The sequence below is a fragment of the Glandiceps talaboti genome, chromosome 1 (assembly GCF_964340395.1).
Source record: "Glandiceps talaboti chromosome 1, keGlaTala1.1, whole genome shotgun sequence".
NCBI classification, from domain to species: domain Eukaryota; kingdom Metazoa; phylum Hemichordata; class Enteropneusta; family Spengelidae; genus Glandiceps; species Glandiceps talaboti.
The window spans coordinates 18980287-19004481 of NC_135549.1; the positions used below are offsets into that span (position 1 = coordinate 18980287).

Below are 24195 nucleotides of genomic sequence, written 5' to 3' on the forward strand. Positions count from 1 at the left end.
ATAGGAATCACACACTCGGATTTGTTACAATAGTAGTACCATTGCAGGAGTTATATAGAAATGCCTGTGATCAGAACGTCGTTTTGTCAGTGGTGGACAATGAAAACTGTCTTTCAGGGTGCCGAAAAAAGTCTACTTTTTCTCACTATCAAACTGACAAACATTGGTACAAAAACAACACCGGGCTACTCTGATGTAGGTTCACGCACATATAATACATATACCCGTCTGTGGTTCACACGACTCTTTTATCAATTTGTTTATGTCTGTGAAAGTTAGTCATGTTGTAACATAAAATTCGAGTATAAGCTTATATAATACAACGTAATAGTCTGTCTGTCTGGTCCTAAAAATAAACTTCCAGTGTATAGATTATATAGACGTTTCAACATTTATCAAAGACCATTTATTTAGTTACCATCATCAAATTCTAGTTGTGCACTAGTTTTTTTTTTCTTGCGATGCATAACTATATCATAATCTGTAATCTAAAGGCTCTATACTAATAAATGGAATGTGAATTTGCAAAATATAAACAAGTGTATCGGAAACTATAACATGACTCCGCAAATCTACAATGAAATCTCAACACTGAACAATCTATTTAAATTCGCAATCTCATATATCATAATTATTTTCGCAAGTGCAGTGGCTATTGTCGCAAATTGGTTGTAAGTACAGGTTCTGTGAAAATGGTTTTGTAAAAAATAACTAACAAAACTGTTTATTCGGTCAAACCTATTTCTTGGAATGTGTGTATTCATCATGCGTTTCAAATTATACGACCTCTCAGTGCAACAGTTGTGTAAGACAGTCTCTGATGATGTTTTAGCAGTGGTGGACAATTAAACTGTCTTTGAAGGTGTCGCAAAGTCTCCTTATCACACTATCAAATTGACATCCATTGATACAAAACTACAACAACAGGTGCCTCTGGTGTAGGATAGTGCCATGCTCATATCAGTTTGTTTACTAGTATGTATACTGAGCAGAGTTAACTCTAGAGCCATGCCGTATACTGTAATAATAACAATAATAATGATGATATCTTTATTTGTCCAATAAAAATATTGTTAATGTGACTTGGTTTACACAGCCTAATATAACTAACTATGGTGGCTTGTTAGTGCCATTGGGTGATTTTGAATTGTTCTGGTAATTTAATTGTACACCTCCAGAATGCAGGCGGGGGTTGCCGTATAATTGCATATAATTTTATCAAATGTTGGGTTTATTTCAGGGAAGGAAGGGGGTGGTGGTCTTAATACGATGCAATGTGTCACGATATAGCGACACGAACAATTCATTCCAATGTTTCACGGTACCCGCTGAGTAGCCAAGTTTGTTTCGTATTTTCACACTGGTTTTTCGGACAGTTTTAAAAATATAGAAAAACAATATGATTTTGTATGTATTTATAATTATGTTATTTTTATTTGAAATGTAGACTGAGGATAACATTTGTTTATTAACTACATTATGTAAAACCTTGTGACAAGTTGTAAGTATTTTGTTCAGCAGCAGTATATTGACATTAACATAAAATCAATATCAGTCGTGTCATTAATTTCAAAATGCCGACTTAAACAAACCCAATCCTATTAGCGACGATCACACTATGTCGGAAAAGCTCAATAAACGAACACCTTTCGTTAGGACAACCCCTTCCCTTACACAAACGTTCACAAGTGTGACATCACACGTTTATATACGATGTAAACCACATGATGAACACTGTAGTGGTCACACCACTGCGATCGACATTTAAAAACATTATGGTAAACATAAAGTTCCAAACTTACGAACCTGCAATACTGAGATGATGGTAAACACATCAAAATACTACCGGAAACCCAGAACTGTATCTCAGGCATGGAAGTTTTCGAAATCTGGTTAGAAGTGCGAAAATGGAGTTCAGCCATCGCATTGACTACGGCCTCCCTCCTTTAAAGAACGAAGTTCGCTTATTGAGCTTGTGTGACATTGTGCGATCATCCCCATTAGTTTTTGACAAGAATAATGGAATCATCATCATCATTTATGTAGTGACAACCTTTCGATCTTCCTATTTGTCATCCCAAGGATAGTGAGGATGCGATTTCAATCTGTAAAATAATGACAAATCTATGTCATTACGATTAAAAAAACGTCGCAGGTGACGTTGTATGTGACAGAAGTGATAGAGATATGAGATATTTACATCATTTATTCAGTTGTGATGTATTATTTTGTGTTGTGTTGCATTGACTATTGTAATCCATTGTATTATGCCTATTGTTGTATTTGAATTATATTGCAGTGTATATACTGTACTGTATTGTATTATATTGTGCTGTGTTGTATTATAATGTATTATACTGTATTGTATTCTATTGCTGCACTGAATTGCATTGTATACTATTGCATTGTATTGCATGGCATTGTATTGTATATATTGCATTGTATTGCATGACATTGTATTACATTGGATGTATTACATTGGATGGTAAATTATCGTGTTAATAAGAAATTATCATATATGATTACATTTGCCAAACGTTTTCCGCAATCCTCCAACCACAGTTTAGGCCCTCTAGCACTTAAACGTCTTCGGCAATCAATTCAAAGTTTAGTGCCTGGAAAGAAAGTGACTTTAAGGTTAGCTAAGTTGTTGTTGTTGTTGTTGTTGTTGTTGTTGTTGTTGTTGTTGTTGTTGTTGAAGCTGCAGTAGCTGAACAGTATTGAATTACCTTTGGGCGAACGTATTTTTGGAGCTGTATGCAAGATACAGATAAGTACAATAATTAACTAATATTAATTTTGGATCCGCACCAAAAAATCAGCCCCCTCAGCGGTGATCACGATTTCAACATGTTACTGAACTACTTATGGATAAAATCCAAGGTCACACACGCTCGTTGTCGTCACATGGAACGACCAAAGTATGTATTCAATATGCTTTGTTGAACCTGGCTCGTGCTACAACTCTTAAGTTTGATGGCCTAATCTGTAGGTCAAGATACAGGTCAAAGGTCACTCTCATAAAAGAAAATTTACATGTGGGGTTAGACACTTGAATGGAGTTGCTATATGTACTACAGTTTTTTAGTTGTGCAGTAATACCATGAGATATATAAATACTACAATGTGTCTGTGACAGGCATGTATTGAGTTGAATTTGATAATTGACCCTGAATGTTAAGGTCAAGGTCAAAGGTCTTGTCTCCAAAGATAGCTTGCATCTGATAATATGGGTTAGACACTTGAATGGAGTCTGTGCATTACAGTTTTTGAGTTATGCAGTAAATCGTGATTTTTACCTACAAATATGGCCACCATTCAGTCAAATTTGCATATATCAAACAATTAAGTGGCGTGCATATACACTGAATATTACTTGACAGCCCCAAAGTCAGTTAAAAATGGCCGGCCCTCAATCCCAAATTATGGCGTTCTAAGGTATTTTACGAATATAAATACCGTCACCAGTTTTTGAACAGAAGAAAAGGAGACTTTGCCCGTGTAAACACCGGTGATGGTATTTTTGAAATATTCATAAATACCTAATACAGTAGTAATAACGCCAATTGTATCATGACCATCCTTGACCAGAATATTAGCTCACACGTGACTGACAGGTGATCGTACGCGTGTCCAGTCAACTCGTCACATTTTGAATTCGGCCTAATTTCAGCATGTCCTTAAAAACAGTCTTTGAAGATACAACTTTATCATTATGATTGTTATTTACAATGTTTCTCACAGTAGTTCGTAAAGGGTTCAAGTTAACACGAGTCAAGCTGAGTAAGCGGTGCAAACTCATTCAGTATGAACTCGAATTATGTGTTCCTCGGTTCAGCGCAAACCCAAGTTACCCAGACGTGTAGACCGTGGACCCAGGCCATCCACTCATCTATCGAATGGCACGCCAAATCCTACACTCGGGATCCCATCTTTTACATGCACGACTGCGATGTTTTCAAAGAATTCATAGTTTGCAAAGTCGAGATTGAGAGAGGATATATTATTTTAATGGGACGAGTTGCATGACAAATACTAGTTGAAAATGGGTCGTGTAAAGGGCAAAGTGCACTCAATGTAAATTATACGTACTGAGATATCTAAATTTGTGGATGTATCTAAGACACACTAATATCATTATTATGCGAACGAAATGAGATAGCTATTAAAAATACCCACCTGATATGTGCCAAGACCTAGTAACGGGATCGTTCTTCCGTTATTAAGTGTCACAGCATGTGCCTGAAGTTGTGTCACCTTAAAGGAACGAACAGAATTTATGGCGGGGTGGACACAGACACGGACACGAAATTATTTCGGGATGTGAAGGGGGGGGGGGGGCTGCAATGCACGCAATTTAATATTAACGTTGGGAGAGGCTACGAAAAAGATCTTGGGCTCATTTGGGGGCGGGGGGTCACGAAGCATGACTTTTCTGAAAGCACTCTGGGAAGGTCGTGAAATGTATGTGTCTGTTTGACGTGTATCTGTGTTTGCTTTGTGTATATGTATCTGTGTTTAATGGTTTTGAAACTGCTATCACCACAACAAAATAACCTCTACATCCACTACCACTACCATCGTGAGTATTAATTGTATCACAGTATGCGATTGTGATATTAGTGATGACATCATTACTTTATTCATATATTAAATAAATTGATATCATTTTCTTTGGCTTGTGACAATGTGAAGCTTAAAAAAAAAAGAAAAAAAGATAATGCATACATAAAGAAAGTACAATCTTCAATGACTTTCGGCTCACACACAGGTAGAAGTGCATCAGACCTACATAAGTCTGTATGCACAGACTGTATGCTGGACGCTATGACCACACACTGCGTTCACTCCTACTATTTAGGAGTGAACGCAGTGTGTGGTCATTGCGTCAAGCACGCAATTGTCAATATATCGCAATTTTTATATATCTACATTGGAACGCATGCGTAATGTATACTTTAATCAGGTGGTGGTAACAATAGTAAACATGAATTTACACAGCGTCTCGTAAATTTTATTAAGACAATAAAAATGCGCCACTCTGGATGCCTATTCCGCCTGTTTAAACTGTTTAAATTGTTCACTTGTTAATGTAGCATGAATGTAATCAAATATAATCGTTAAGATTAGTTGTCTTGGCTATAATAACTACTTTGTGGTATCTATCACATTCACACTGATTTCTGAAAACGGTTTCCATTTTTACTTGACCACTATCAATGTTGGTTCTTTACATATGTTTCTCTGGTCTCCAATCACTCATTGAGATGTTCCATGTACCACTTGTAAATATTCACAAATGCATCTGCTTCAGCATCTACTTTGTTTATAGGGTGACTGTTGTTGGGATAAACCAAAAGCCTGAAAATAGATGGATTTTGGAAGAAAGTGTTTGCGTTTGAAAACAACTTTTTTCATAATTTTTTCACAACATCATCATCACATAGAATTAGTAACAAGGCATTCCAAATATTTCATCAGAAGATGGTGTGACAATTGCAAAATGTTCATTAGTCTGTATAGGTAAGACATAAATTAATTATATACAATGTCCTTTCAATTTTGAGTTATCTGATTTCAGAAACAACTTACTTGATGTCTGAAGCACTTGTAAAGTTCTGAGTTGTACATACATTTACATCTTCTGAACAAAGGTTTTTAAATATTCATGTCTTCATTTACGAGGAACTTGACACCACACAAATCAAACTGTGGTTCTTACCTGACTTCAAGTCCTGTCTACTTTAAGGCTTTGTAGTATCCATGCCTTTGTCTAGGAGGTACTCAAACCCCATAAAACAAACTCTGGTACTTGCCAAGTTGCCCAACCCGAAGGCTTAGTAGTATTCATGCCATTGTCTTGGAGTTACTCAGACCCTTCAAAACAAACTATGGTTTTTACCTGACTTCTACTCCTCTGGTCTTTAAGGCTTTATAATATTCATGTCCTTGTTTAGGAGGCACTCTACGGTCTACTTCACCAAGCATTATCATAGTAGGAGTTTCCACCTGTTAAATTGTTAAATCTCAATGGTTAGGAATACATCAGGTGGTATGCAATGTATTACTGACAAAAATGCAACGATCCAAATCACTCTTGAACTAATCTCATCTGACAAATGGCTGGACACTAATGCACACTGAATCCCAAGTGAATAAGTGCACTTGGTATCTTAGAGCAAGTGTTGTATCATGAAAGGAGGAATAAAAAATTCTATTTTGAAAATGCTTTAAAATTAAAGTGGAATGAAGGCAAGGCAATTTTATATTAGCTGCATTTCTTTATAGACAAGGGATCAAGAAATGAATTTTGGCCAACCCTGTGTTGTGTAACCTCTCTCAAATAGTCAAATAGAATTATGGAAGTTAGTAAACCTGGCCTACAAGAGATGAGGCCTGCTGTACACTGAGGCAGAGCATTCTGGAAAATAAGCAAACTAGGAGCTCTTGCCCTAAACAATGCTCAGGCTATTAGATTAGGGGGCAAGAGATTAGGGCCATGGTATACACACACATAATGTACATTTTTGTAGACATACTTAACTGACTTCATGACTGAGCATGTTCATCTACAAAACAGAAACCTACCTTGTCAACATACTGAATGGGCGATCTTGAAAACATCATTTCATACATCTTTGGTGATGGTATAATACTGTGTTCAAATTCTTCAAAACCACTTTCACATGTGACCCTTGTATGACAAATTTATGATACTCATAAAAAATTTGTCATATTTCAGTAAAGTTTAGGATAATAACATATCAGCATTTATTTACAAAACATTATGTCAAACATGGCAAAGGACAAACTGTTGTCATGACTACATATCATGTCTTTGTCTATAATTTCTTACGTATCCAAAGTCCCTTAGAATTCAAAACACTATGTTAACTATATTGTCAATTTTTGTTCAAAGCATTTGGTTATTTCTAATTGTTTTGTTTATCAATGGTATGATAATACACAGTCATGTATATCAACCTCTCCCCAAAATGACTCAAAAGTTGTATATATCTGTAGCATAGTCCTTGTCCAAAAAGCAACAGTAGGTAAAATAAACTCTAGATTATTTTTATTGAATTTTTAATCTGTAAGTTTAAGTTTGTTGTTCTTATGAGATACTATCTGATGTGTGAATTTCTAAATCCATAGAAATTGCTAGAAAGGTTTGCAAGATATCAGTGTCGACCTCTTTAATTGTAAATATCTTGTTGAGATAAAAGTGGTTTTATAGAACAAAAGACCCACATCCCATCAATGACAGACTTGGATTTTACTGGTTAACCCACGGTATGGTCAGATGACAACCATACCGAGTAATGCATGCATTACCCCCCAACCCCCACATGTACAGAAAACATGACATTGTGTGGAAAGATGCATGATGCATCTTGGAACTGGCAAAATGTAACACAGTAGTAGAGTGAAAAGTAGTAAAAGTAGTTTACTTACCAGTCTGGTATGTCTGTTATTGACAGCATAGCTGTTTTGGATAAATCAAGAAAATATTTATTATTAGGTAGTGGTATGATAAAAACTTCGATAATAATTTTTTGTATTTCAACATTTAAATTGAAAATGACATAACATTATTGGTCAAAGGTGTTCATAAGCACTGATTCATTAGGCTTTCCTTAGCCATGTGATACTCTTCGAAAACTCACCCACACCCCTCTCTCAATCCGTAAACTTTTCTACAGAGCTGGGTACTTGAATCTTCCTTGGATCAGTACAGACGTTTACAATTGCATTGGGAAAATACATATGGGGCAATGACAAAAATGATCATATACTCACAAGCCATATTAGTTACCGGGTTTCTTGCAACACAGGCTTTGTACTTTCCCTATAATAAAATGTTAAAAAATCCATTATTAAAATTGTCTTTGTGTGTCCTTCTCCATATATTTTATTCTACCCTTTAAACTAAACTGACTGACTGACTGAATGAATAAATACTACAAAGTGTCTGTGATCAGAAAGAAATGGCTTGATTTTGATGCTTTACGTTGTAGGTGAAAGTCAAGGTCTTAAAAGAAAGCTTACATAAGTGAACTCCATCTTCCAAGCATGAACATTACAATAGTGGCAAGTTATAGTTACAAGTAAAACACAGTGGATACAATGTAGTGATTAGTCAAATTTAAGAATCAGACCAATAGTAAGCCAATGGAAATCATGCTTTCAAATCAAGTCTCTGTGGCTATGACATCATTTTATGAAATGTTTAATAAAATACTGTTTCCATTATTGTAATGTCGACTACTTGGTTTAATCCACGCATTCAGAGTGGTTTATGTGACTGATTTTAGACCCTGATGAAGACCTCCCGTGTATGTGGTGTCAAAGTATTGGTAATAAAGCTTTAACAGAGATTTAAAGAACTTGTCAACTTTATATCAAATCCAACTTTACCAATCTCAAGTCCATGTTTCCTAATTGGTTTGTCACTGCAGTTGGACTGACTGCTGTTCCTATAACAAGATTATTGATTGATATCAACACCCCCCCCCACCCCCCCCCCCCCTCCCAAAAAAAAAAAAAAAAAAAAAAAAAAAATTATACGAAATTATAAAATCCACCTCCTCAAAACCACCTCCCTACTTACTGGAAACTGTCCAATCAGGTGTGTAACAAGAAAACCTCCATGAGACCCTCCACACAAGACCAAACTTTTTTCATCTGCTAGGCCTTCAGCTACGATAGAAGATACAGCATTCTTATAAGATAAATATATAAATAAAATTTCATGATTAATTTATGTTATACTTTGAAATTTCCTGGTTATTACAATTACTTTGACAGCAATCGTGAATTTCAACAGAAAACAGTTGTCTATCAACAAATTCTTCTGTACACCAACAAACTTTAACCAACAATACACTAACTTTAGTTAACATTTCAAAACTCTTCAAACTATAACTGCTGGGACATAAGAAATTATACACAATCAAAAGCTTAATAACGCAATTCCTTCCTAAAATGGACAATAAGAGATTTTTAAGTAGTTTTTTATTGTGCCGTAATTTTGCTCTAATGGGGAAGAAATGCATTTTGGTATTATATAGTTTGGCTATCAAAGAACACCTGGATAACTATTTTACCTGAACATCATGTACATCTTGACATCCAACATTACCAGGTAAAGAGAGAATGCTTGCTTGACCAAAGCCAAATGAGCCACGATAATTCACTGAAAGAACAATCAACAAATTGTAGATAGGAAGTACTTAAAATACCTCTGTGCTAAAACTGATGTAAAATCTCTTTTAATGGTATCATCATTGTGTGATGCTTTGTCAGAGGAGAAAGACCTAATTATACCTCCTATATCAGGGATGTAAAAAGGCCAGTAACTGGTAAAGACAACTGGCTACTCTGCAATCTTTTGCTGGCTTCTTTTCAGGAATTTGTTTTAAAATATTTTTGCTTCAACCAGTATAATTCCATAATTGGGCAGAGACATGCTAACTACCATTAAAATTAGCTACATCCCTGTATCTGTGCTAAGTTGCAGGTGATGACATTTTATGCAAAAATGAATGTCAAGGAGCAGTGGGCTTTTCTCCAAATCATTCACATTTAGTCATACTTAATAATAATCTATCTATATTCATATTTAAAGAAGAATGACACTCTAGGAAATTTCGTAAACTCCTGGGTTCTGGAGAGTCACAAAACAAAAATGTTTTGCCACTGCAAAGGAACATCAAATTAAAACTCTATTTCTATTGTTCTCACACACATACACCAATGCCACAGGCGACTAAGCATATACATGTATACTTAATTTATTAGATACACACTGACTATTCGTGACAATTTATCGAAAGGTAATAAGCACTTAGGAGTCATGAAGTGAGAGTGGACTTGTGCAAGAACAATAGAAGTGAAACTTTTTTTTTTTCAGTTTGGTGTTTCTTGGCAATCGCACAACATTTTCATGATATGAAATCATGAAATGGCTCTCAAGAACCCCAAAGTTTAGGAAAATCTATTTCTGGAGTGGTGTTGTAACTACACTGGTGCACTGCAGAATAATTTTGCTTCGAAGTTTCATAACTAAACGTGTTTTTAAATTGTAACATAGACAAAATATTTGTTAACAAATACCTACCAAGGAGCACTGAAAAGCCAAGCCTACATAAGGCAGCAGTATAGGCACTATATTCCAACAACAAAACACTGTGTGGGCCACCTGATAAAAATAAGTGTTTTATAAACATTGAATATTAAAGTCAGTTTGATAGAGACAATGTTTTTAGAAAATTCAAATTTGTCAATCTGCTGTACATTTCTCATATCACAATGCCACTATTAAAAAGTATTGCTCTTCCTTATTGCACAAACAACAGAAGTGCATGTCTCCAGGAAGACAGCCATGCAAATAAAAAAAATGATGAAACTGTACGGTTCATTGTTTTCAAACATATATTACAGGGATGCAAATTTATTTCAATTTACTAAAATTAAATAGTGGCCAGGGGTTGTAAAGATCATTGGCCTGTGAGGCTTATCTGTCAGTACCATAATTTGAATGATTCCTTATGGTTTCTATCTTGGAATAATTGGCTGCTGCTAAAGTAGTACAAGTAATGAAGGTAGAAAAGTGAAACTCTATCAAACAATAATGAAATTCTTGCATGTTGAGTCACTACTGTTGTAATTGTAGTGTACTACATATATACTGCACACAAAAAGAACTGACATCCTTTTACCATTCACTTATAAATCTTACCATGAGGCCATACAATCATAGGTGGTGGTTTAGATTTGTCTTCAATGTTGGATGGTTTCAACAAGATAGCTTCATAGTCTAAACCCTCTGTTACAATGTAAAGTAAAGTAAAGGAAAGTAATGGATTTAGATACAGCTTACATGTAGTAACATACATAACTACTCATTACAATTACTGTGGTCTTGTGAAAATAAAAACACTACTCTGGACTTTAACTGTACAATATCTTTGTTCAAAAGTTATGCCGTTGGGTTGTTTTAAGATAGCTTCATAGCCTTCGAGTGTAATCTAAAGTAAACCTCTTAGCAGTCTACTGGAGGTACATGTACATATGACTAATTATTTTTCCAATGACTAGTTTCTAAGCTCATATAAGATAGATGCACCAAGACATGCTTGTAAATCCTTTATTACTACGCTATTTCTTTTTTGTGTAAGCAACATACTGTGACAAATTTAAAGTACCTTCTCTGATAAAGATATCATTGATTCAGAGAGTAGTGATACGAATATGACAGAACTCCATGATGCATGAATGCAAGTATGGCACACTCAGGGTATTTGCACAAGTGTGTGCAGTGTTTTCTGTAGCTGTACTGTATTACATGTGTTTATCTAAAACAGCAAATTTCTACTACACGATCAAACATTTTCGTGTATAACAAATGATTGTGCCCTCATTTGCATATCATTTGATTGCAGGTATGCAATAATATTTTCAGTATTGCAGTGCAGTGCAAATACTACTAGTATGCACATGCACTGGTATATATTCTCTAGTACTTTATGTAATTATAATATCTATTCACAAGAAAAGTCACTACATACGAAATCTTGGTTCAAGAGCATCCACTACAGGTTTAAATGTTTTGATTTCCCAGTCAATATCAGAGAATTCAACAACTTCACTATCAAAAGGTGTCCATTTGATCTCAGCTGTCTCTTGTCCCTCTGCTGGAAGTTTACCAAGGACCTAGAATGTAATATGTTTTTTCTTTAAAATATATAAATTTGGGAGTTTTCACAAATTGCAGATGACTTTAATACCGCAATCAGATATATTACATGAGGATCTAACCTTCAATATTATAATCAGTAGCCTGGAATCCATGTGAATTGGGGTTTTGAATTCGTTTTGAATTTGATATTTCCCCCCATCACATCTGGCGAGATGGGGAAATCAAAATTCAAAATCCAGTAATATTTTGCTCTGAAATAAATAAATATCTCATGATACCCATGTTTTGGCTACTTTCTCAATGGTAGTGACTAACAATTCACTAAGTAGAAACAACATACCGGGATACCCAATGATAATTCTCATGGGACATCAGCGAAAATTTTGGATTTGCTTCCAAGAATTTGTTTGACTCTGTGAGAAGAAATTTTCATTTGATACTATGAACCCAGAGTCCATGAACATTCCTTCTTGTAAGTTGTAATATACCAAGTGTCTGATAAACTACAATTTATTTCGAACTTTTAAACATTTTCATATTCTCATTATATTTTAAATCTCAAATGCAATAATTTCAAATTTTAATAAAATCTATGTTTCAAATAAATTTTGATCTGTTTGTAAGGCCTGGGATAAACAATGAACGTCTCATATGCCAAATTTAATTATTGGATTAGGTACATGACAAATTCTATGCTTATTGCAATTAGTTGTAGCAACTATATCAAATTCAAAAGGCAATTAAATTTCTTACAGCCTGTAAAAAATTACGACACAAGTGCAGCGCACAATGATCATCAAACTTTTATCTTGAAATTAACTTCACCTTCTCTTTAAATACTTAAGTAGCACTATACCATTAATTTGTTTTTCCTTGCATAATTTTGTGTATCGACAATGATCTCATGTTATCCACTGTATGATTTGACCACCTAAGTGTGTCATACACAACTAGATCCTCTAAACTATTCATTTCGGATTACGTTTGACAGATTAGATTTTATGTCTATTGGGTGTCATTTTTATTCTGGACTTGTGTCGACTTCAATACAATTGGACTAGGTGCATGAGAAGTTCAACATTTATCCCGTGCTTTAGTCTACAATGACATATTATATGATTCATCACTCACAGCTCCAGATCTACAGAATTATTTTACTGTTGAAGGTTTTAACCATGAATGATCACATTTTCTGATTGGATAAACCCATATGAAATGTTTTAAAGGTTTCCATCGCTTATCATAAGTTTCTGAGTCTTTTGAGAAGTTGAAAACTTTTGAACAAAACAAAGTGTGAACACCTGAGAATTGAAAATGAGGACTGTCAGCTCTTTTGAGCTCCAATACTGGGATGTAGATGAGAGCTGAAAGCTGGCAAAAACAATCGCTATTCCACAATGTTTTGTCCTCTACTTTTTCAAAATTCTTTCTTTCAACAAATAAATTTCCATTGTTGTGCAGATTCACGTGTTTTATTCAGATATATCACCATCAAATTTCACTGGCTACTTTTAAAACTAGCTTCATCACTGCCTAATATCATTTCTATTGCTGAATTTGCTCTCGCTGCTTTTAATATTTAGGCACATGCATGTCATGCATAACATTGTTAATAACTGAAAGGAATTACTATTGGGCCAACTGGGCTAGTTTGGGCTTTAAAAAAAATAACAACTGAGTGATTCAAACAAAAGGCTACATAGTTGCTTCAAAAAAGGTAACTTTATCAATATCAACAATAGCAACGTCTGTCAAATACTGAAGATCAAGGAAAAACTTACCATTCTATATGGCAAGTTTGGTGCACTGTTCTTAGCAATCATACAGTTGTAGTGGATATCTAGAAGAATCCAGGAGCCAATCTTGGAATCGTGAGTCAGTCGGACCACCTTTTTGGTGTCTGTGTTAACCATTACTAGCTCCTGTGGGAAGTATGAAGAAAAAATAGATACTCTTGCTTGAAGTACATAATATATATATATATATATATATATATATATATATATATATATATATATATATATATATATATATATATATATATATATATATATATATATATATATATATATATAGTTAAACATATTTCACTGTATAAATATGTAGTTCCAAAGATGCTGCTGAATTAACACAATATGAAAGTGGAAAGGGAAAGTTGTCAGTTACAGCTACATGCAGCTTTGCTGTAAATCAATAAGAAAGACCAGTGATACATAGACAGATAGATGCCACACATAGCAGTAAATCCCATGTTTATTTGTACTAGAAAGGGAAGAGGAAAAAATCACAGTTTACTCTAAGCCAAAGTTTGGCCATGGGAATGGTATCTAACCACCACAAAACAAAGTTTGCATTGCTACATTTTATATCACATTTATCAGTACAGCTATAAAAAAAAGTATAAGATCTGTGCATGGGGGAAAAAGTTTAAAAACAATTATTACTTGACATGTTTGAAAGTAAACGATATACTTACACGTCTGCTTCGCCAAATTGTATCTAAAACAACCCTTTTATTGTCACTGGACCAGCATCTTTGTGATGGATTTAACAGAAAAAGACCTGGGAATTCATCTTTACCTGAAGAAGGAAAGGAATAATGGTAAACTATTAGCAAAGGGTTTCAGCTTATTAAAAACTGAACATGTCCAATGCTAAATTGACATGACACTGTACTGAGATATAAGCACGAACAAGCCAACTTATGCAGCATTCACTAGACCCCAGTAAGGCAAAAAAAAAAAAATTGTTCTGGTCAGGACATTTTGTCTAAAGTGGTGCAACGACGCGAATTTTTATTTTTTTTTTCTCAACAAACCTGTCACTCAATCTATTATTTAAGGCAGTTACTGTTCTTTTTATTTGGTTATTTAGAGCAAGTGTGTGGGGCAGATGTCATTTGCTTGTTCATGATTGCCTATGGCATTGTCTTCAGTGAAGTAGGGAGGGTTATTTTTTGTGTTTTCCTTGGATCTGCAGACTGCATGGGCTGAACAAAAAAAAAACAAAAAAAAACGACGCGAATGTATTTAAGTGATGTGCATGCTGACCAGAAACAATTCTTTTTTCTTTCCTTTTTGGCCTAATCACATTATGTCTGTTACCACTAATCAAGCCACAAATGTCACAACACTGTGTCACAACTTGTAATACACAATATCTTACTGAGTCTTAATTAAGAGAGCTACTTTGCAAACCTCAATTAAGCTAGTATTTATCAATTCACATGGTTTGTATATCTTCAATATAGATATCCAAGGACATCTTCTATAGTTTGAACTTACCTGGTTTTTCCACTAAAGGAACTACAGTTGTAGATTCTTTACTTTCCCAGTTATACTGCAAAACAATTTTTTTTTTTAAATATGCAACATCTTTAATGTAGTTCATTAAATACTGTGTAGTATAAACATAATATGTGCATGGTGAAACCCTTTTTCCTCTGAATATTGAGATTTTCAGCCTTTGGTAGAGAACATGACACAAACAATTTCCATAATCAATGGTTTTCAATATTCATACCTTGTTTAAATTTTCAACCTGTACATACCATCCATATACTTGCCAGAACATGATTCTGAGAGTTCTTGTCTAAATATTACCATGCTTAATGTCGTCACACTGACCTAAAAATTGTAGACATCATACATTTGTATGACTGTATATACTATAATGGAACAATCTGATGTTATTGTTGGTGACAAACAATTAATCACAAGATATCACATGCAATGCCACAAGGCCTATGTCCTTAAAAATATATGTACCCACTTCTAGCAACCAGTGTATATATACAGCCAAACACTTGATGTCAATGCCTTTGCTAAATATCTATACTTACTACTATTAAAAATACCGCCAATGGCGTTGTAGCACAACTGTAGTTTTTAAAAATGTTTATCCATATGCTAGTCTATGCTAACAATAGGTGTTTATTTGCTGAATAACTATCCAGTTGCCTATCCAACCATGTTGCTATCTTTACGATAAATGCTATCATTTGGCTGTTGCTATGGGCGTGGTCATGTTGTTAGATATATTTGCATACATTTGTGTATGTTTTTGTTCACTTGTGTATGAATTCCTGATATTGTCTTTGCAATATGTGATCATTTGGCTGTTGCTATGGGCGTGGTCTTGTTGCTAGGAAAATTTACATACATTTTTTGAATGTTTATTCAATTGTCTATTAAACCCTGTTGTTATCTTTGTGAAATACACCACCGTTTGGCTGTTGCTATGGGCGTGGTCATGGTTACTAGGGTATTTGCATACATTTTTTGAATGTTTATTCATCTGTCTTTCTATTCCTGTTGTTATCTTTGCAATATACGTGATTATTTGGCTGTTGTTATGGGCGTGGTCTTGTTGCTATGCAAATTTACATACATTTTTTGGATGTTTATTCAATTATCTATTAAACCCTATTGTTATCTTTGTGAAATACACCACCGTTTGGCTGTTGCTATGGGCGTGGTCATGGTTGCTAGGGTATTTGCATACATTTTTTGAATGTTTACTCACTTGCTTACCAGATGATGTTGTTATTTGACCAAAATATACTGCCATTTGGTTGTTGCTAAAGGGTGTGGTCATGGTCGCTAGGGCCAATTTTGTCAAAATGTTTTTAAGAAAATCTGCAGAATAACAGTTTCAGAAACATCTTGCCAAGTTTCAGACTAATTGACCAAGTACTTTTTGAGATATAAGTTTTTGACCAAAAATGAACATTTTTACACCTAATTTGCATATCACTCATGGAATCATGGTATGCTTAATATTTCTTCGTCCATACATCCCTAGATACATTCCCATTAAATTTCAGCCCAATCTGCTCAGTAGTTTTAGAATTATAGATTTTTAACCAAAAAGACACATTTTAGCCCTAATTTGCATATCACTGATGGAATCATCCCGTCATGAACAAATCTTACTTTACACCCCCTTAAGAATGGTCCCACCAAATTTCGCACCAATCTGCCCAGTAGTTTCTGAGTTTAAGTTTTTTGACCAAAAATCACATTTTTTGACCCAAATCACACACCTGTGATGCGATCATTTTGATTTGAACAATTTCCCAACTAGACACCCAAAGTAATGGACCCACCAAATATCGTGGAAATCGGTTCAGCGGTTTTTGACTTTAAGTTGTTTACACACACACACACACACACACACACACACACAGACAGACAGACGCCGGGCGATCCCTATAGCACTACTGAACAAGTTCAGTTGTGCTAAAAAGGACAACAAACCAATTATTATCAAGGTCATGGTTAGCAATATATGTATACAGCTAGAACTGCAATTTTGTTCAGACCCACCACACACAATACCTTTTATCATACCACTCACCATGACTAATTCACTACACTGCATATGCGGTCCTCCTTGTGGATTCTGTAAATACACCAGTTTGGTGCTATCAGGACTAAGTCTTGGACATCTCACAGCCTGACCTTCACTACTCAGTTTGTCTGGAATTAAGACATAACAGTTCCATGATTCCATAAATATTTAACAAAAAAAGTTCCCATATGTTGATTTTAGACAGTAAATTTTAAAGTAAGAAAGAAAGCAATACTTTTTTAAAAACAATTTACACTTTTATTACACTGTGTACATTCACCATGGAAGTATTATGATTAAAACAAACATTGCCTTCATCCACTTTGGACTTAGAAACATACTTTTTTTGAATAATCACTTAGCCCTTTATGGTGAGGGTCAAAAATTGGTTGGGGGAAGCATAAAACACACTTTTAAACTGAAACAAGAGACCCTGCTTAATTTACATATATTAAAATTTACCTTTTCATCTGGCCAACAAGAATTAAGACAATGTTATTCATCATAATTATGTAATAGGTATATCCACTAAAAACTCTGATTTGGTATGTCATACAATGTATGTGATGGCAGATGAGTATAACTGCTATGCTAGAAAATTGTCATCATAATTAATATATCCATAATTTTCATGTTAACAGCAGCAGTTTACCTTTCATCTATTTGAAGGATATTGGCCTAGAATTAATTCATAACAAATTGTTATTCTATTTCAAGCATTTCAGTAAACTTGCTCTTTTCTTTGATTTGAAAATATGATTTGATTATGATAGGATCACATCATCAATGAACTCTACTTGGATGAATATGAACAGAAGAAAATGAATTGTATTTTAACAAATTATCAGAAAAGATACAAGTCAGAAAATTATGTTGATAATTCTTACCACCTTGAAATACTTACCACATTTGCCACTTTCCAAATCTAGATGAAACAGTGCATTCCTGTGAAAAACAAATGTAGAAATTTGAGAGAAGGTAAAGAATTGACTGGGCAGTCTACTGTCCATGTATTAAAGTGGCCATATGGATGAGAATTTGGTATTTATTTTGGATTTTTATTTGATAAAACAGCTTCACTATGTTTTTCTACATGAAAAAATAATGCGAAAGAACATATACTAAGTCCATGTTCATAACTCAAAACATTGCAAAAAGATGCACAAAGTGTAAAAAGTTTGTTATTGTACGTACAATAACAAACATTTTACACATTGTTTAATGTTTTGCCGTTTATTGAGATGTGAACATGGACTTGGTATATGTTATTTCGCATTATTTTTTCAAGTAGAAAAACATAGTGAAGCTGTTTTATCAAATAAAAATCCAAAATAAATACCAAATTCTCATCCATATGGCCACTTTAATGAATTATATTCACGTTAAATTTTGATCTCATTTGTCACAAAAGTTTTTGATTGGACAAAATATCAATTCAATGCAATTCAAATACAAAACTTTTGATTGGAAAATATATCAATCCAATTCAACTTAAATACAAAACTTCTGATTGGACAATGTATCAATCCAATTCAATTCAAATGCAAATGTCTGATTGGACAATATTTCAATCCAATTCAATTCAATTACACACCTTCTGATTGGACAATATATCAATCCTAGTCTGTATGGCTCATGAAACCAACCAACAAAGACAACACCCTTGTCACCTGGGGACCATATTGCCTGACAGGGAAGAGAATATTAAGATGAATATATTATCACCTACAAAGACACATACTAAACTTCCATTTCATATTTATCTTCATTATTAATATTTGTGGTTGTGGCTGTTGTTGTTGTGGCTGTTGTTGTTGTTGTTGTTGTGGTGGTGGTTGTTATTTCTCTGCATGAACCTATGAACACTTTTGATATAATAACATACATAAATGTCAAAGTAAAAACGGACTTAGTTCTATCATTGAAAACATCTAAACTAGTTGTACATATGTGTACAGTGTACAATCTACATATGTGTACAGTGTACAAACTAGTTGTACATATGTGTACAGTGTACAGTGTACAATTTCTCTAAATCATTTCAGTATTAAGGTACACAGTGACATAAATATTCATGGTATCCTGCTTGACACAAACAACACAATGAATCTCTTGTTTTTTGCTTCAATGCCCTACCTGTCCTGCTGAAATATCCTCTGGTACACCTGGCAGTACTGTGACATCATCATTATTAAGATCAAAGACACACAACACTGGGTGAGACTTGGATACTAACTGTTCACCCCAGTCATCTTGAAACACAAACTGGTCTCCCTGTTTATTAATCAGAGTGAAAATATTAATTTGAGTGTGTGGTGGAGCTATGTAGTATTGAGTATCAAATCAAAGCATGTGAAGAAAATTACTCTTTTGGGTGTTGTTGTTAGGATGTATCAATTACCATCAAACCAACAAGAAAATGTTCTGAGGAAATATACAAAATCCTAAGCAGCCAAATTGCCGTACAACAACCGGATTATATGCAACCAAGAATTAGAAAAAAACTAGAAACCAATATTGCCAATGTCACACAAGACTAAGTACAAGCAGCAACTCATCTAGATTTAGGTATTTCCCAAGGACACTAAGGCACTTTGAGGGACAACTCAATTCCTTCAGGGCATTTCCAACATTACAGCAATTCAAGGATAATATCGAACCTACATAACTTGTGCAAATCTTGCTATTGCACATATACAAATATAGATCATAGAAAGTAGATGTATGCAGGTGTGTTTTGTTGGTAGCACCCTTGTCTAGTTGCTGAATAGGTTTTGACAGATTTAGCATAAAAGTAGAAGCAGAAAAACTTAATTCAAGTGGCAGGATATGATTATCATGTTTCATTAATTCAGTTACAGCTATTTGTTGTGTCATATGCCATGGTACATGTAGCTCTAGTCTCTGTACACTACATTTAGTATCCATACATTGGATAAAATCAAGGAATACAAAACAATACAATACAATTTACAAAACAGACACATATATAAATACTGTTGCCCCATTCACTATCAAATCAAAATGATACAAATATTACTTTGAGTAGTGAAACTATGCTGGAATGGATACGAACTTTCTCATGTATGGAACAAATCATAATATTCAATTGATTATATTTATATATCATACATGTATGGTAATATTCACCCTGAAGACTTGAACAAAATATAGAGCAAATACACTGTTGATATATTGACAGAGTGCTTACTGACGTGACATTTTCTTGGCACATAGTTGTAAACCTTTTTGAAGACAAACAATTTTTGACATTTTGGTAGTAATTTATCATGGTGGATCAATAATAAGAAACTGTTGACCTTTGAAAGGGGTGTGGTAGTTGACAAGTGCCTTACAAGCTGACACAATATTGGTACTCCCTTTCTACACTCTTTTAACTACGTACCTATATTGAAATATTTGGGAACTTGTTTAAATGTGTGCTTTCACCTACATGTATGTTATAATTACTGTAAATGTTAACAGTGTCTAATTATGGCAGTATATACATAATTCAAATGAGAGTCAGAAAATACTTGCATATCTTTTGGGTTTTAACAAAAAAATGCTATTTATAATTCCTTGGTTTAACAGTACAACGTTTTAATGTTTTAGACTACTACAAATCTGAAGAAAAAAAATTTCTTGAAACAATATTCAGCATCAATGGAAACTCTTTGGACATTGGCAGTGTTTTCTGATCTCGAGAAAAATGAAATATCTATAACAAAATCACACAGGTAAACAGCCCATCATATTAATTCCTATTGGGAGAATAAAGTAGCAGCAACCCAGGAAAAGAAACTTGTTTGTCCTACATTAGTCTAGGAATCTAAAGTCTTGCCTGATTCTGAATACACATATATATAAATTGCAATGACGTCTTGCCTCAACACTAATCTACAAATTGAAAGTCTTGCCTGAATTGGTTCTTCTTTCTTGGTGGAAGCATCACCAGCACCTTCTTGTAACTTTGTTTCAAAGTATGAAACTGTCTTTGGTAATTTCTTCTCTGCTACATAAAGTAGTTTATTTTCATTTGCTGACCACTGAAGACATCCAAACTGATCTGTAAATGTTGAAACATAGGTAAAATATTCTATACTTTAATAACCAAAGTTTTAAATGACCATTTTGTACACTACAAATTAGAATCATGAGCTCTAAATATTTTTTTCTTCAATTTGTACAAATATCCAATAGTATAATATTATGGTATATCTAAGGGTATGTCATTGCAAATGTTGCTACTGCAGCCCAGATTTTACTCCTGACAAAACTTCTAAATAGATAACCTTGATGTGTACAAAAGATGTATTAAACGAGAGGGAGTTCTACCTACCATCTTCATAGACTTTGCCATGTTTTTCTAGAGCCAGCAGATCTACATTCTTAATTTTACTAAGAGTGCTCCAAACCTAGCGAAAAAAAATACATTAATTGAAAATCATGCAAACGAATCTCAGTTAAGAATATGACAGAAGCACATGACACACGAGTGCATGTGTGGCATACTCAGGGTATCTGAAACTGCAAATTTCCATACAAAATCATAAAAATCATACAGCGTGATCACACAATTTTGTGTGTGGTGAACGATCGCGTCCTCATTTGCATGCAGGTATCCAATAATGTTTTCTGTATTGCACTGCAGCATTGAAAATGCAACTTGTATGTGCACACACCAGTGCAAGTAATCTCTGGTACCTACGTAATGATATAATATACATCGCTAATCATGTTGTTATCATCCCTAATTGTGAAAAGGGATGAAACGAGTAGACACAATGGCTTATCAATAGATGGGCATCCTGGGAACTCCTCAATGGAGTGTTATTTTTTTAAATAAAGAATTACATGGATATTTGAGGAAAGTCATTCATGGTCCTAAGTCAATAACTACATACTTGCTCAAAACAAAATACCTCAAAACAATCAAAAACATGCATCTGAACACAACAGTAGGTAACTTGTTGGGTTGTTCATATTTAATATACAATACAATACAATACTGGGGAATAATTTTTCAGTGCTGTTCTTAATCTTATGTCTGTCATTCATACATGTATGATATGGACTTTTTTTAAATAGGTAGCATCTAAATGTTGATAATACAGGAAGGAAAGTTTTCATATTGATCATTCACCTCCAAGAAATGTTTATCTTCATCTCCTTTCTTTGGTGGAACTTTCCGAATCACAGCAGTCAGCTTTCCAGAGGGAGATATGCTTCTCAATAATCTACATACAAAACAAAAATTTCTCATCACTCAAAACTGTAGAATATTAACTCTATATAAAATATCTATAGCATAAAAAAGACTTCAGCATGAGTGGGTAGGAAAATTGTCAATTAGAATGTGCCATCAGACTGATTCCTTTGAGTTGGCAGTTTAGATATGTTGTTATGCTTTAATATTGTGTAAAAGTCAATACAAAACAAATGTAACCTACAAGTTTGTAAATGTGACTTTTTCTAGTTTTGAGTAATACCCATTCTGCAATATACAAAATCCTAATGCTATATTCTCTTTGAAAAGTTAGAATGAGATTTTGTTATTGACTGTTTAACACCTGTCAGAAAAATGGAAACACAAAATTTCAACTTTAATTTCTTGAAAATTTAAATTGGGTCTATGTTTTCAATTCGTTATCCCGGCTTTCCTGTCACTTTCAATGCTTAATTAAGAACTGATTTGAGCCCTTCAGTACATTTTTTTTTCAAATTTGCTTAATGGACAATTTCACAACTATACTTACTCATTATTTTTCACAATAGGTGAATCATTTCTGATAATATCCTTTCCACACAGCACTGTGTGATTTCTTTCGAATGCAGTGTTTTCAGATCTTTCCAGATCACGCTGAGACCATTGAGAGTTGACATTGCAATGATTATCATGCTTCACAATTTTAGCACTAACAACTCCTGCTGCTTTGGTACATTCTCTGTAAACTTGGATGGCTTTCTCTACACCAGCCTATGGGGAAAAAATAACTCTATCAGCTTAGCATGTAGCAAAACAAATGTCATGATGCAAATTTTACATACATCTATTTTATGCTCTACAGCAACCTTTCCCATCTAAATCCAGTTCAACTTCTTGGGATTACACTTACAGAATTACAAAAAATTAGTAATAAAACATCTTTTATGGAAATTTCAGGTTTGTATACATTTGGACACTCAGTGATGTTACTTTGATTTGATTGTATCATTTCACTCCATTTAATTGGTTTTTTTTTATATACGTTTTATTCTACAAGTGTAATTGTAAATTTGCCAATGTATTTAATATTTAACTGTCATCATTTATCACCACCACAACCACCATCCCACCATTACCGTCACAATCACCACCACCATCATCACAATCACCATCACCATCACTGCAATCATCATCATCATCATCATCATCATCATCATCATCATCATCATCACCACCACCATCACCGCAATCATCATCATCATCATCATCATCATCATCATCATCATCATCACCTACATCATCTGTCACCTACACCATCTGACTAATTTTAGTAGGGATATCAAAAGTGATTGTGTCACATGATGTAGGTAACTGACTTTTCACAGAGTAGAGACCACAAATCCATTACCGATAATAAAGAAAGCTCATTTAAAATAAACATGTTTTCATTGCCTTGTAATCTTAGAAATATCTAAAATGTTCGTTTGATAACTGTCCAATGACAATTGTTTGATTCAATAATTTTTCACAACTTCCATTAAAAATCAAATTTACAATATCAATACTGTGTACCACACAAAAATGTAGTATATAATTTATTATTAGTTACTATACTGTATACATTTAAAAAAAATCATACAGTTGATTCGAGTGCCTGTGACACTCCATACTCTAAGTTATACAACCATATAATCTTTCATTCATAGGAGCCGGTTGTTCTCAATAATCTCATTCATGTTTCAGCTTGTCTATCTAATTTAAAACAAAATAAAACAATCAAATGAACAATTCACAGATAACTTACCGAAGTAGCTCTTGCAGTAGCCATATTTGATGTTGTACACAGACGACAACAAAAGCTGGGGTCACAGGTCAAGAATATCCGCGCCTTGCAGACTGAATATTTTGAAACGTGAAACCCACCTGTCTGTTA

At 34.1% G+C, this 24195-nt stretch overlaps 1 protein-coding gene across 1 annotated transcript; it reads right to left on the reverse strand.

Moving 5' to 3' along the window:
* Nucleotides 1–4684: 4684 nt before the first annotated feature.
* LOC144436569 (acylamino-acid-releasing enzyme-like) lies at nucleotides 4685–24103 on the reverse strand. Its single transcript, XM_078125392.1, has 22 exons — nucleotides 24067–24103; nucleotides 22813–23033; nucleotides 22200–22293; nucleotides 21396–21471; nucleotides 20974–21122; nucleotides 19190–19327; nucleotides 18648–18739; nucleotides 17958–17998; nucleotides 17060–17181; nucleotides 14986–15040; nucleotides 14178–14281; nucleotides 13483–13623; nucleotides 11571–11715; nucleotides 10742–10828; nucleotides 10121–10201; nucleotides 9108–9196; nucleotides 8612–8722; nucleotides 7801–7849; nucleotides 7456–7486; nucleotides 6589–6694; nucleotides 5903–6009; nucleotides 4685–5361 (listed from the first exon to the last, which is right to left on the reverse strand). The coding sequence occupies exons 1-22, from the start codon at nucleotides 24088–24090 to the stop codon at nucleotides 5256–5258; spliced, it is 2169 nt and encodes a 722-aa protein (XP_077981518.1). The 5' UTR covers nucleotides 24091–24103; the 3' UTR covers nucleotides 4685–5255.
* Nucleotides 24104–24195: the final 92 nt, after the last annotated feature.